Source organism: Rhincodon typus, chromosome 14 (genome assembly GCF_021869965.1).
Source record: "Rhincodon typus isolate 14 chromosome 14, sRhiTyp1.1, whole genome shotgun sequence".
Classification (NCBI taxonomy): Eukaryota; Metazoa; Chordata; class Chondrichthyes; order Orectolobiformes; family Rhincodontidae; genus Rhincodon; species Rhincodon typus.
The window spans coordinates 16,479,171-16,493,879 of NC_063345.1; the positions used below are offsets into that span (position 1 = coordinate 16,479,171).

Consider the following 14,709-nt stretch of genomic DNA (forward strand, 5'->3'; position numbering starts at 1 on the left):
TCGCTGACAATCTTTTATTTTACTTAATAGATTGATGATCAGATAATCAACTAACACATTGTTAGATTTAAGTCCCTGCCTCTACCTCATTCTGACCTTGCTAAAATTCCAGTTTATGTTTAGATCCTCAGTTCTTTTGAACATGGATCATCTTATACTTTGCTAATACAATAAAAAGCAAAAGACTGCTGGATGCTGGAAATCTAAAATTAAATTTGCTAAGTGGCAGCAGGAGCAGAGCAAATGTTGTTGGTCCAAAATAACTCTTGAATGTTTTAAATATACTTTACTGCCCATTGGATTAAACATGTATGTAGTCCCTTTCACAAAATGACTGACCACTTGTTTAGAGCCTGGGACCCATAGTTCTAGCAGCGCAGTCTCCAGCTCTCAGTCTGTCAAACCCCCTACACATTCAACACATTTCAATCAAATCATCTGTTATTCTTCAAAACTCCATAAGACAAGGGGCCAGTTTAGGTGATCTTTCCAATCTTTTGGCTGAGTTTTACTGTAGGCTTCAGGGACCCAACATCTGAAGCAAAGGAGTTATCCTGGCCCTGACCTTACTGTCACTGGAAATGGCTCAGCCACTCTCCTGAAGGTAGCCCCTAATTAGCAGGCTGCTCAATTCAGGGCAGTAGGTGGACTCAAGATGGTGCTGGGCCAATCAGAGGTCTGAAGCCTCAATCAGTGGGAGAGACAGGCGCTACTGAGGCAAACCAGATACTTTGGCGCCACCTGCGGGTGGTTTGAGGTTGGAGAGGGACCCCTCTGGGACATCGGAGTCTGCTTTCCCTGTCATCAAGCTCCTGCTGACAAGGCACCTTGCAACCATTGAAATATTTCCAAAGTAGTCCCTGTTGTAATGAGGTGAAACATGGCACACCAGTGGCTGGAGTAATGACCCCAGTTACCAGTTGGAAACTCCACACAGGCCAAATCCAGAGCCCTTGAGGGAATTAAATGCCTGCCTTCTCATGAGGTTCCTGTACCTTCGAGGCAATGCTTCTGACTCCAAGAACGGCTGCCCAGTCAAATGGCCACCTGTCCTTCAGTCTCAGCAGCGCCCCTAGGAACCAGGTGGCCTGTGCTGGGACTGCAGGTAGACCAGAGCAGTATCCAGCAAGGGAGGCCCATTATGAGTGGTTACTAGAGCCAGTCAGGCAGGCCCTGATAAAGAGGAGGGGTTGTTATGGAGGCCAGCAGAGGACACCCTTGCTGCTGAGTGAGGCCTCTGTGGGACACAGGGTGCCCGATCAGAAAAGCCCCCTCTCCTGAGCTGATGTGCAACCAAACAGGGTATATCTGGTTGCCACTTGCATGGTTTGGGCCCCAACCAAAGGCAACATGGTGAGGTCCTTAAAGAGCCATTAACTGTTCACTAAAGTATCTCAGTGGCCTAGGAATAGAGATGCTGCCCATAGGCTTCCCTGCCCATGGCTCAATCACCTATTGTTGGGAAATATAGAAACATAGAAGATAGGAGCAAGAGTAGGCCATTTGACTCCTTGAGCTTGCTCAGTCTTTCAATATGATCATGGCTGATCATCAAGTTCAATACTCTAATCCTGTTCTCCCTCTACTTCCCTTGATCCCTTTAGCCACAAAAGTGAAATCTACGTCCTTCTTAGAAACACAATGTTCTAACCTCAGCCATTTTCTGTGGGCATTGCTGACTGAACAGCATTTATTGCTGTCCTAGTTGTCCTTGAGAAGGTGGTGGTGAGCTGCCTTCTTGAACTGCTGCAGTCCACCTACTGTGGGTTGACCAATAATGTCATTCAGGAGGGAATTCCAGTATTTTGTCCCATCGACAGTGAAGTAACACAATATATTTCCCAGCCAGGATGCTGAGTGGGTTGGAAGGGAAAATATCAGGTGGTGGTATTCCCATGTATCCCTTGTCCTTCTAAATGAAAGTGGTTTTGGATTTGGAAGGTGCTTTCCGAGGATCTTTGGTGAATCTCTGCAGTGCATCTTGTAGATAGTGCACACTGCTGCTACTGAGCGTCGGTGGTGGATGGAGTGGATGCTTGTGGTTGTGGTGCCAATCAAGCGGGCTGCTTTGTCCTGGATAGTGTCAAGCTTCTTGAAAAATGTTGGAGATGTACCTATCATGGCAAGTGGGGAATATTCCATCACACTCCTACTTGTGCCTTGTAGATGGCGGATAGGCTTTGGGGAGCTGGGAGGTGAGTTACTCTCTGGGTGAGGACAACTGAACATACACCCCATGCCTTTCTGCCTATTTAAATTCCTTTGGGCTGGGGTGGAGCATTAATTCTATCTCACATCCCACAAACATCATTGTGATAATGATGATATTCAAACCCTGTATATAATGAGAGATAGTAGGAACTGCAGATGCTGGAGAATCCGAGACAACAAGGTGCAGGGCTGGATGAACACAGCAGGCAAAGCAGTATCACAGGAGCAGAGAGGCTGACGTTTCGGGCCTAGACCCTATATAATGTGTCAGTTTCCAATTGTCCCCTTAAGGAGATTGTTTGATTCCAACCAACCTTGTGGAATATTCAAGCAAAAGGGAGAATCATGTTCCCAAAAAAAAATTTTTTATTCTCAACATATTTATATGCACATCAGAACTCCAAGCAATGTCAATTTTAAAAAGTCTAAAGAAATTACTAAATTAAACTGATGAGTGGACTGCTATCAATGACAAACCTCAAGTAAGCTTTCAATACATAACATATATTAAAATCAGACATTCAAAAAACCTATACAGTGTGCAACAATCAATAATAATAAGCTTTTTTTAGACGAATATCATCTTTATAAAATTCCGGCAATGAAGTGCATTATTGCTCATACGTTCATGGTGACATGGCAGTACAAGTTTACAAGAAAGCGGTCAAAATCTATATCATGAACTTGCCACTTTTCAGGCTCATGATAGGTGTCCATTGCTCTGTAGGATTCAAAGGCTTCGTAGTTCGGTGTAGGTCTTACGTAAATAGCATGATGGCCCAATTCAATTTAACCCTTTCAGAGCTTGTATGTAATCTCAAACAACGGATTCCATTCAGAAAATGAAATGTAAATTTACAGCAACAATATAAATCAAAGGATTATTTTTCTGAATGCACGGCTTTTCTCACTTTGGTCTTCGTGCAATGGTGTGAATATTTCACAAGTTTCTTTTTTGTCTCTCAAATTCAATGTTGCTTTTCTAAAGTATCTGGAGAGCCAGAACACCTGATCTTAACTCTGCCTGGTCTGCTCTGTCTATTCCAAACCCGTCAGTTTCTTAATCCCTTAATTTCAATGACAAGAATGTCAGGTGGGATCTAGAAAGAGTGTACAATTCATTCTCTTTCCTCCTGTTGACCTATACTCAAGAAAGTAACATCTTTTTGAAAGCAGCCTGCGGTAGTCTCATCAAATATTGCGGCACAGGTTGTGTGCAAACCAGGATTTCTTGAACACAGCTAAACCAGTGCTCACTGTGTTCACAGTAAATCAATTTTCTAGAGGAGGCCCCGGATAGGCAGGACTTAAACTCCTCATTTTCTTATGCAAAGGGTCTGTTTCAGGCATGTGCCCTTGGCCCCATTTTCTGTTGACTATACCATACCCTTTTGGCAGATGCTGAAGCTTCTGGCTTGTAACGAGTGTGGGTTTCTTGCCAGTCATATTTGTTGGTGTTCCTGAGCTTGAAAAACGCAAGTAAAACCATCAGATTTCCAGGCCTTAATGTCTGCCAACACTGGGTTCCATTTCCACCTGGGGAAACTTGAGTCCCAGATTAAATCCCTGGTTCTGATCCCTAGCTATCATCTGTGTTGTAAAGTGTATATACAAGTGTATACAATGGGGTTGTTGCTGTTTTCCTCCCGATCCCTCTGCCAGAGTTATGCTGGAAGCTTGATTGAATGTTAACCCCGCAGTTTCTTCCAAACATGTCAACGGACTATCAGGATATGCTTTGATTTGACATTTATACAATGTTCTTCTTTAATCAGTTAAGAATCATTTCTGAAGTGAGATTAAGGATAAAGTACATCTTGAGTCTTTCCCTGCTTTCTGTCTTGCCTGGCTTGTTTGTCAAGGCTTCTGTTGGGAAGTTATTTCCAGAAGCAACTTCCTGTGAAGGGGGTCAGTGACACCAGCTTCCACCAAGTCCTCTTCAGCAATGCCGCTGAACAAGAGGGTGAAAAAAATGACATCAGACTCTTAACAGTAGCAATTTACCATGCAATTAAAATCATTGTAATCGTCATTTTCCTCAGCTAAGTGCATTGAATCAATCTCATGCAACATCCATAATTTATCACACATTATTTTGCAATGATCACAGTGATGTGTTTGGCTGAACAATTACAATTGGGCAAGCTCGTGTTTGCAGAGGCACAACAGGAATTGCTATCTCCAGTGCACCTCCAATGGATCTGATGGGATGCCAGTCTAAGATAGAGGGGCAGTGCCTGGATTGTTGGAGGGTAAAGAGGCAGCCTAAACCTGATTGGGCTGTAATGACTGACAGGAATCTGTTTGTCAACGGGGCCAGTATTTGGTCCATTTGAAATTGAACATCAGTAGGCCTGTCTGAGGCCTACCATTGGGATCTATATCTGTTGTCAGCAGATACGAAAATTGTTGGCAATAAGGGAGGTACATTAATAAGAACTTCAAGAGTAGCCTGAGAATTCTCACAAGCTGCTGCAGTAATTAGTTGGGAGCACAGGGAAAGAGCAGGCTCACAGGTGTCTGAACATCTGCTGGATGGATCAAAACCCAACAGGGAAATGACAGTAAGGTAATCAATTTGCTAATTTGGAGCCAATTTGTGCTGCATTATATCGTAGTTAGAATCCCTACACTGTGGAAAGAGGCCATTTGGCTCATCCAGTCTGCATTTACCCTCCGAAGAGCATTCCACCCAGACCGCCATCCTATCCCCATAACCCCACATTTACCGCAGTTAACCCACCCAGCCCGCATGTCTTTGAACTGAGGGAGGAAACTTGAGCGCCTGGTGGAAACTCGCACAGGGACACAGGGAGAATGTACAAACTCCACACAGACGATGCTGGAAATGAATCTGGGTCCCCGGTGCTGTGAGGCAGTAGTGCTAACCGCTGAGCCACCAATGTCACCCAGAACTCTAGTTTTGGGCTATGGATGTCCAATACACCTGAACTGAGTCCAATTCCTCAATATCACATCAACCTATACTAGATTGCTACTCAACTTGAAGATACTGAGACAATTTCACTTGAATCATCCACCACCACAGCACTTCCCTTCCTCCCCAACCCCCCACAAGCCCTGGCCTTCTCCAGGAACTTTACAACACTCACCAGCATAATAACCAGTTGGATTTATTTGTGTAACTACAAATAAGCAGAAAGTTATTAATATTAATCAGGTGTTCTTTAGCTGTAATTACCTCCAGTATTCCAATTTATCCCATCCGTTCTCAATCAAACCTGCTTCATATTTTTCCAAACCCAAGTGCTTCAGGAACTCAGATAGGGTACCTGAGTGGCACCGATTGTCGAAGTTCTAAAAGACAGAGAAAAATACTTTATCTTTTGAAGATACAGGAAGATTATTATTTTCATCATTACACTACCAGTTTTTGCATTTATAAAGCTGGAACTACTTTTGGAGTGCATTTACAGTAATTATGAACGTTTATAACACACAGGGTAAGTAATGGCCTGGTGGTATTATCGCTAGACTATTAATCCAGTAAACCCTGCTCCTATGATGCTGCTTGGCCAGCTGTATTCATCCAGCTCTACACCTTGTTATCTCTAATGCGCTGGGGACCCAGGTTCGAATCCCACCACAGCAGATGGTGGAATTTGAATTCGATTAAAAAACAGTCCAGAATTAAAAATCTACTGATCATCGTTTTTGGAAAAACCCACCTGGTTCACTAATTCCCTTCAGGGAAGGAAAATCTGCCAACCCTCACCTGGTCTGGCCTATATGTGACACAAACCCACAGCAATGTGGTTGACTCTCAATTGCTCTCTGAAATGGCCAAGCAAGCTGTTCAGTTGTACCAATCACTACAAAGTCTCAAAGAAATGAAACCGGATGGATCACATGGCATCGACCTCAGCACTGGAAAAGACAAAGGCAGAAACAGCCCTTTTGACCCTGCAAAGTCGTCCTCACTAACATCTGGGGGTTAGTGCCAAAATTGGGAGAGCTGTCTCACAGACTAGTGAAGCAACAGCCTGACATAGTCATACTCACAGAATCATACCTTACAGACAATGTCCCAGACATCACCATCACCATCCCTGGATATGTCCTGTCCCACGCAGAACAGACACGGAAGAGGTAGTGGAACAGTGATATACAGTTGGGAGGAAGTTGCTCTGGGAGTCCTCAACATTGACTCCGGACCCCATGAAATTCACAGGGCAAGAAACCTCCTGCTGATTACCACATACCGTCCTCCCTCAGCTGATGACTCGGTAGTCTTCAACATTGAACAACACTTAGAGGAAGCACTGAGGATGGCAAGGGCACAAAATATACTGTGCGTGGGTGATTTCAATGTCAACCACCAAGAGTGGCTCAGCAGCAGCACAACTGATCGAGCTGGACTGGTCCTAAAGGACACAGCTTCTAGATTGGGTCTGCGGTAGGTGGTGAGGGAACCAATAAGAGGGAAAAACATACTTGACCTCACCCTGACTAATCTGCCAGCTGCAGTTGCATCTGTCCATGACAGTATCGGTAAGAGTGACCATTGCACAGTCCTTGTGGAGACGAAGTCCCACCTTCACATTGAGAATAATTTCCATCGTGTTGTGTAGCACTATCACCGTACTAAATGGGACAGACTTTGCGCAGAGCTAGTGGCTCAAGATTAGGCATCCATGAGGCGCTGTGGACCATCAACAGCAGCAGAATTGTACTCCAGCACAATCTGTAACCTCATGGCCCGGCATATCCCCCACTCAACCATTACCATCAAGCCAGGGGATCAACCCTGGTTTAACGGAGAGTGCAGGAGGGGTGCCAGGAGCAGCACCAGGCATACCTGAAAATGAGGTATCAACCTGGTGAAGCCACCAAACAGGACTACTTGCACGCCAAACAGTGAAAGCAGCAAGTGATAGACATAGCTAAGTGATCTCACAATCAATGGATCAGATCTAAGCTCTACAGTCCTGCCACATCCAGTTGTGAACAGTGGTGGACAATCAAACAACTCACTAGAGGAGGAGGCTCCACAAATATCCCCAGCCTCAATGATGGAAGAGCCCAGCACACCAGTGCAAAAGATAAGGCTGAAGCATTTGCAGCCAGAAATGCTGAGTGGATGATCCATCTCAGCCTCCTCCAGTGTTCCCCAGCAATATAGGTACCAGTCTTCAGCCAATTCGATTCACTCCATGTGATCTCAACAAACAGTTGGAGACACTGGATACTGCAAAGCTTACGGACGCTGACAACATTCCGGCAATAGCACTGAAGACTTGTGCTCCAGAACTTGCCGCTCCCCTAGCCAAGCTGTTCCAGTACAGTTACAACACTAGTATCTACCCAACAATTTGGAAAATTGCCCAGGTATGTCCTGCACACAAAAAGTAGGACAAATCCAACCCGGCCAATTACCGCCCCATCAGTTTACTCTCAATCATCAGTAAAGTGATGGAAGCGGTCATCAACAGCGCTATCAAGCAGCACCTGCTCAGCAATAACCTGCTCAGTGATGCCCAGTTTGGGTTCTGCCAGGGCCACTCAGCTCCTGATCTCGTTAAAGTCTTGGTTCAAACATGGACAAAAGAGCTGAATTCCAGAGGTGATGTGAGAGTGACAGCCCTTGACATCAAGGCTGCATTTGACCGAGTGTGGCATCAAGGAGCCCTAGCAAAGCTGGAATCAGCTTTCGGGGGCAAACTCTCCGGTAGTTGAATAATACCTGACAACATAGGAAGATGGTCATGGTTGTTTTACAAGATGCACTGCAGAAATTAAGCAAAAATCCTTTGACAGCACCTTCCAAACCCATGACCACTTCCATCTAGAAGGACAAGGGCAGCAGACATATGGGAACCTCACCACCTCCAAGTTCCCCTCCAAGCTACTCACCATCCTGACTTCGAAATATATCATAGTTACTTCACTGTCGCTGTGTCAAAATCCTGGAATTCCCTCCCTTATAGCATTGTGGGTCAACTCACAGCAGGAAGACTGCAGTGGTTCAAGAAGGCAGCTCACCACCACCTTCACAAGGGCAATTAGGGATGGGCACGAAATGCTGGCCCAGTCAGTGACGCCCACATCCCACCAATGAATAGAGAAAAAAACTTTTCCCTACCTAGAAGGTTGGTTAGCTCGGATAGCTGATTTGTGATGCTAACAGCATGGGTTCAATTGGGGGATAGTAGGAACTGCCGATGCTCGAGTCTGAGATAACACAGTGTGGAGCTGGATGAACACAGCATGCCAGGCAGCATCAGAGGAGCAGGAAAGCTGATGTTTCGGGTCTGGACCCTTCTTCAGAAATGTCAATTGTCTTCTTTTCCTTCTGAACCCCTCCCCTTGCCTGAGGTGTGGTGACCTTTGGGTTAAACCACCCCCAGTTGTCTCTGTCTAAAAGCAGAACGACCCTATGGCTACTTAAGTATGGCCTGAGTACTCCATACAACATTTGTTACTGCATTTCAATGCTTGTGTGAATGTTTTAAAGAGGACAAAATTCACAAGAGCGTTCTCAAAAGCAAGAGGAATGATAATGAAAGATGAGAGAAGATTAATGTCGGAAGAAGACGGTTTAGAAAGGAACTTTGCTGGTGTATATAATGTAACAGAAAGACTTCAAGTTTTCGAGCTTTCATGATGTCAGGGTATCCTGAAGCTTTTTAAAACCAAATAGAACAAATGAATTTTAACTCCAATGTAAAATCAAATATATAGATGTTGCAAATCTGAAATAAGAACAAAGTAGTCAGAAAAGAACAGCAGGTCTGGCAACATCAGTGGAGGAAGAAACAAAACTATCAAGTCAGATCCCTGAACTTTCGTCAGAATCTCTGATGCAATATGAAGACCGCAGCAGCCAACTTGCACACAAAAAGATCCCACAAAAAACAATACTCTAACTGTGGCATTTCCCTACATGACCACTGCTGGTACCTCGTGGTATTTGCCATTTCCACCAGTATGTGGTACCCGATAAGATTCATTTGAGGTGGCAGTGAACTATGTCAAATGAATCTTACCAGGTACCTCATACTGGTATTTTTGCTTTGTGTTGGGCCTATCGAGTGATCAGTGGCAGAGAGTACACCACTGTGGAGCATCTATAGAAGGGGCACAGTTCTTAGACACACACCAAATTCTGAGGGGACTTGACAGGGTCAATAAAGTAATATTGTATCCCTCTCTGGGAGAATCTGGGATGAGAGGGCATAGTTTCAGAATGAGAAGTTACCCATCAAGGTTTATGGGAGAAAGGCAGCAAGATGGAGTTGAAGACTATCACATCAGCTATGATCTTATTGAATGGTGGAACAGACTCGAAAGGCTGAATGGCTTACCTTCTGCTGCTACATCTTATGATCTTATGACACCAAGGTTTATTGTGCTAAAGCAATAAAGTACATTTGGTTAGATAGAACTGTGTGTACATTAGGGAGCTAATAGAGGTACATCTGTTCCCTCTGAAAGCTGGAGTGGAACACAGTGTCTCCAACCACAGACTGTGTGTGACATCAATAAAATGGGTGGAGCCATTGTAACATGCATACTAATCACTTTGGAAATATTATCCTATCAGCAATAATGACCAGATTTTTAGTAAATATCTCATTTGGAAGGCAGTAGACTGGGGCTGAATATTACTTCTGTCTCCCAGATGTGATTTTTAAAAAAATCATTCACAGGAAGAGGGCATTGCTGGCTAGGCAGCATTTATTGCCCATCCCTAATTGTCCAGAAAGCAGTTCAGTGTCAACCACATCACTGTGGGTCTGGAGTCACACGTAGGCCAGGCCAGGTAAGGACAGCAGTTTCCTTCATAAAAGGACATTAGTGAACCAGATGAGTTTTCCAACAATCGAGAATTCAGGGTCATCATTAGACTCTTAATCCCAGATTTTTAGTGGTTTCAAAATCCACCATCTGTTGTGGAAAGATTCAAACCCAGGTCCCCAGGATTTTAACTCACTGTCTGAACAATACTACTAGGTTATCACCTCCCCTGAATTGGGTGAGGGTGCACAAAATATAGAGAAGATGGCTAGCCTACAAATTTACCACCCAAACCCCTGTTCATCTCTATGATGTAGAGGATGGGTGGGCAGCAAGTCCAGTAGCCTGGCCCATAAAATGTAAGTAAAAGGCATCGAGGCATAACCTATAAATTACCATAAGCATCTCTATCCATTAGGGAGATCCAATTGGGTACATATAGATTGAAGTAAGCACTCCACAAGCATGAGTTAAGGTGAGGTGGTATGGCCTCAATGACCTATTGCAGCCGGTATGGAAATTGAACTGTTTGTTTTGTTCTGCACCAGATTCTAGTTATTTAGCCAACTGAGCTAACTGAACCCAATGTGACTAAATAATCCAGAGTCCATTGAGCATGTAAAAGCCCAATTGACCCAGTATTACACTGCCAATGCCGTAGCATGGCTGGCATGTGTAGTCAGGTGCAAGTAGGATTCACAACTGTTTTGTTAGAAGGTGCTAAAAGTGGTGTTGCAAATGTAACTTCTCAAACAAGTCAACACAGTGTGGAGTTGGAGAAACACAGCAGGTCAGGCAGCATCAGAGGAGCAGGAAAGTCGACGTTTCGGGTCGGGACCCTTCATCAGAACTCAGCATCTGCAGTTCTTGCTATCTCTAACCTCTCAAGCGACACTGCGATGGGTGAAACAAAGATTTGACTATTCCAATGATTCACATCAGAATGACTCATTATGTTAAATACATACCCCAGTCTCCAGTGTTCTGCTCTTGACAGGCAGTGGTGGAGGCATGTCCAGTCGTGTAGGCCGGGGTTGAAACTCTGCTGTTGCTTTGTTTCTTGCTGGTAACCGAGGACTCACTGTTGGCCGTTCTCGAACAGGAAGGGGGAGCTCACACCTGTTTGCCTGGCGGTCCTTGCCGCTCAGCGATTTTGCCGCATGGAAGTCATCCGTCTTTCTTTCGGAGAGTTTGTCTCGGACCTCATTGATCAGTGACGCTTGAGCCCCACTCTTCCCTGCCAGCTGAGGCCTGGAGAAGCTCCTGGGTGCTGTGGTAGGGGCCTTGAATTCTTGGGAATCCCTGGTTGACATTGTAGGCTTGTGCCACTCTTGGTTATTTTTGGATGGCGCAGCCTGGTGAGCTTTACCCCAAACATCGGCTGAACTGGCATAAAGTGGGTTGTTCTGCATTTCGACCTCCATCGCTTTGGGGAAAGCGTGCTGGGACTGATCATAAGGGCCGCGCAGGCCTTCATGGTCTGAGGAACTGCTTTCACAGTTCAAGTGTCGGAAGGACGGGTCCCTCGGTTTCTCCATCACTGTTGGAGGAGGTGGTTGTGGCTTATTCCTAGGAATTGTTCTTGACACTGAAATCCCTGCATTTTCCTGACTGCCCGTTCCAGACTGGGGGTAAGGAACTCCTTCAAGTACAAAGTAGGCTGGGTTGTTGTAACTGTTCAAATAGGACTCATCTTCTGCAGGGATACTTTGTTTCATCCTTAAAAAAAGATAATAAAAAGGTACAATTTCAATCATGTGCGTCAACTTCAGAGTACAAGTTTATCATTTACCCTCAGTATGAGATAGATTTGATCCACAGAATCCCTACAGCGTGGAAACAGGACCTTCGGCCCAACAAGTCCACACCGACCCTCCAAACAGCATTCCACCTAGAAATACAAAATAGGCATATTCCACAATGCAACATTGGTCAAATTATTTCAGTGCAGAAAGAGGCCATTCAGCCCATCAAGTCTGCACCAGCCCCATGAGAAGCAACCCACCCAGACCCATCCCTGTAATCCTGCATGGATTTATTTACCCTGGCTACAAAACCTCCCCCTCTGCCAACAAGCCTGCACACTATGGAGCAGTTTTTAGCATGGTCAATGCACCTAACCTGCACATCTTTGGACTGTGAGAGGAAACTGGAGCACCCAGAGGAAACCCACACAGACACAGGGAGAATGTGCAAACTCCACACAGGTAATTACCCAAACATGGAATTGAACCCAGATCGCTGGTGCTGTGAGGCAGCAGTGCTAACCACTGAGCCACTATGTGGCATGGCATCTGCCAAAATAATGAATCAGATTCAGGGCAGCTTTCGGGTTTGGTTTTATTTGATTTATTGTACTCACATGTACCTAAGTACAGTGAAAAGCCTTGTTTTGTGTGCAGTGCAAGCAGATCATGGCAAACAAGGACGTGCAGATCATACGGTGCTTAGACAGAGTGAGGCATATGAGGTCACAGGTGCACAAAGCAAGATTAACATTAGCAAGATCGACATGATTTGCAGTTAAAGAGTCCATTCAACAATCTAATAACTGCAGGGAGAAAAGCTGTTCTTGAACCAACTGGTGCCTGTCTTCAAGCTTCTGTATCTTTGCCTGATGGAAGAGGTTGGTAAAGAGCATTAAGGGGGTGGGAGGGGTCTTTGATGATGTTGGCAGCCTTTCTGCAGCAACAAGAAGTGTAAATAGAGTCCATAGATGGGCCATTGGCTTATGTGATGGTTTGGGCTGGATACACAATCTTCTTTAGTTTCTTACAGTCTTGGGCAGAGCAGTTGCAGTACCTGGCCATAATGCACCCGGATGGAATGCTTTGTATGGTGCATTTGTAAAAGTTGGTGAGGGTCCTAATGGACATGCTGAATTTCCTGAGCTGCCTGAGGAAGAAGAGGCTTTGTTGTGCCTTCCTAACCATCGCATCTATGTGGGAAATCCAGGACAGATTGTCGGTTATCATCACTCCAAGGAACTTGACACTCTTGACCCTCTTCATCTCAGGTCTGTTGATATAGATGGGGGAATGTCCTTCTCTCTTCTTCCTGAAGTCAATGATTAGTTCTTTTGTTTTGCCGACATTGAGAGAGAGAATGTTATGATTGCACTATGACACCAAGCGCTGTATCTCCATTCTGTATTCTGACTCATTGTTGTTTGATATCCTTCCGACCACGTGGTTTCATCAGCAGATTTGTAGATGGCATTCGTTCGGAATTTGGGCACACATTCGTGGGTGTACAGGGAGTACAGTAGGTGGCTGAGAATGCATCCTTGCGGGGTGCCAGTGTTTGTATGTTCGAGTTTGTTCACACGGGACTAGGGGATGGAAATAAAATCAGCCAGAATTCTCTCCTTCAGCACTGAAGAAGGCTCATACCTGACTGGAAAAATCAACTCTGTTTCTCTCTTCACAGATGCTGCCAGACCTCCTGCATTTCTCCACCATTCTCTGTCTTTTTTTCAGATTTCCCACCTTTGATGGTTGTCCAATTTGTTACTCATTGCATGTGGGTGTCAAGACTTTGTTACATGGTTGAATAGTTTGCTGTCTACCTGGGTTAGGCTGCTTCATGAGGAAATAATGATTACCTGGGACTCTGACTGGCACCAATTGACCATGAAGCTGTATGCGCCTACATGGACACATAATAATAGCGTACATATGACACAAACTGCTCTCGAGCTTGACCCCTCCAGGAAGGCTCATGGTTAGCACTGCTGCCTCACAGCTCCAGGGATCCATGTTCGATTCCAGCTTTGTGACTGTCTTTGTGGAGTTTGCATGTTCTCCACTTTTCTGTGTGGGTTTCTACCAGGTGCTCCAGTTTCCACCTGATGTATAGGTTAGGTGGATTGCCATGCTAAATTGCCCAGTAGTGTCTAGGGATGAGCAGGTTAGGTGGATTAGCCAAGGTAAATGTAGGATTACTGGGAAAGGGTAGGGGCTAGGTCTGGGCCGAATGGTCTTCAAAAAGTGAAGTCTCAATGGGCTGAATGGCCTCTTTCCACAGTGTAGGGATTTAATGACTTATTCTATACTGTGGCTGTGCAAACAAATATAATGGTACTGTGCATTAACCCAAATGACACAGAAAATTTAAAAGGATAATTGAAAGGTATCAAAGCCGAGCACAAGTCATTACCTTGAGAGACAGAGGAAGAAGACTGTATGAATTTGTAAACTTTTACCAAAATAAAAGTGATCTATTGATCTGAAATTGACAGGATATTCTTGCCCAGATTGGCTGAATTGCCCTCAGCATGGTGTAGAGCAGCCCAATAAACAAATTCAGAAAAGCTTCCTGTGGGTTTTATTTTATTTAAATTGTAAATACTTCCAAACATCTATTTAGTTCAATCACAGGCCTTCCATTTAAAGATCTTTCACCCATTACACAATTCTGTTTCTCAGATTCAATATCAGTTTTATAAAGGACTACATATTGACCTCTCATGCCTACTGTCTGAGCAGTTTTATTATACATAAGCTAAAGACAGAATCTTCTGCATGATTGTTGCAAAACAGTTTTCAAAAATCTTTGTCTTCAGAATCCTCCTCTTTTATATTCACTCTGCTCCCTCCTGTGGTGAGCACAGAGTGAATGAAAGAATATTGAAGCCCACACCAAACAAACATTTTGATTCTTTCAGCCTTTCTGCTCCTATGATGCTGCTTGGCCTGCTGTGTTCATCCAGCCCTGCACCTTGTTGTCTCGGATTCTCCA

At 44.6% G+C, this 14,709-nt stretch overlaps 1 protein-coding gene across 1 annotated transcript in view; it reads right to left on the bottom strand.

The window, feature by feature from the left end:
• Window positions 1–2,555: 2,555 nt before the first annotated feature.
• LOC109927453 (phosphatidylinositol 3,4,5-trisphosphate 5-phosphatase 2-like) overlaps window positions 2,556–14,709 on the bottom strand; it is a 76,400-nt gene continuing 64,246 nt past the window's right edge. The window contains exons 24-26 of the mRNA XM_048605144.1: window positions 10,938–11,688; window positions 5,414–5,529; window positions 2,556–4,162 (exon numbers count right to left, since the gene is read on the bottom strand). Of these exons, the coding sequence (XP_048461101.1) occupies window positions 4,069–4,162; window positions 5,414–5,529; window positions 10,938–11,688 (961 nt within the window). The 3' untranslated portion in view covers window positions 2,556–4,068. The remainder of the gene's footprint in view (window positions 4,163–5,413; window positions 5,530–10,937; window positions 11,689–14,709) is intronic.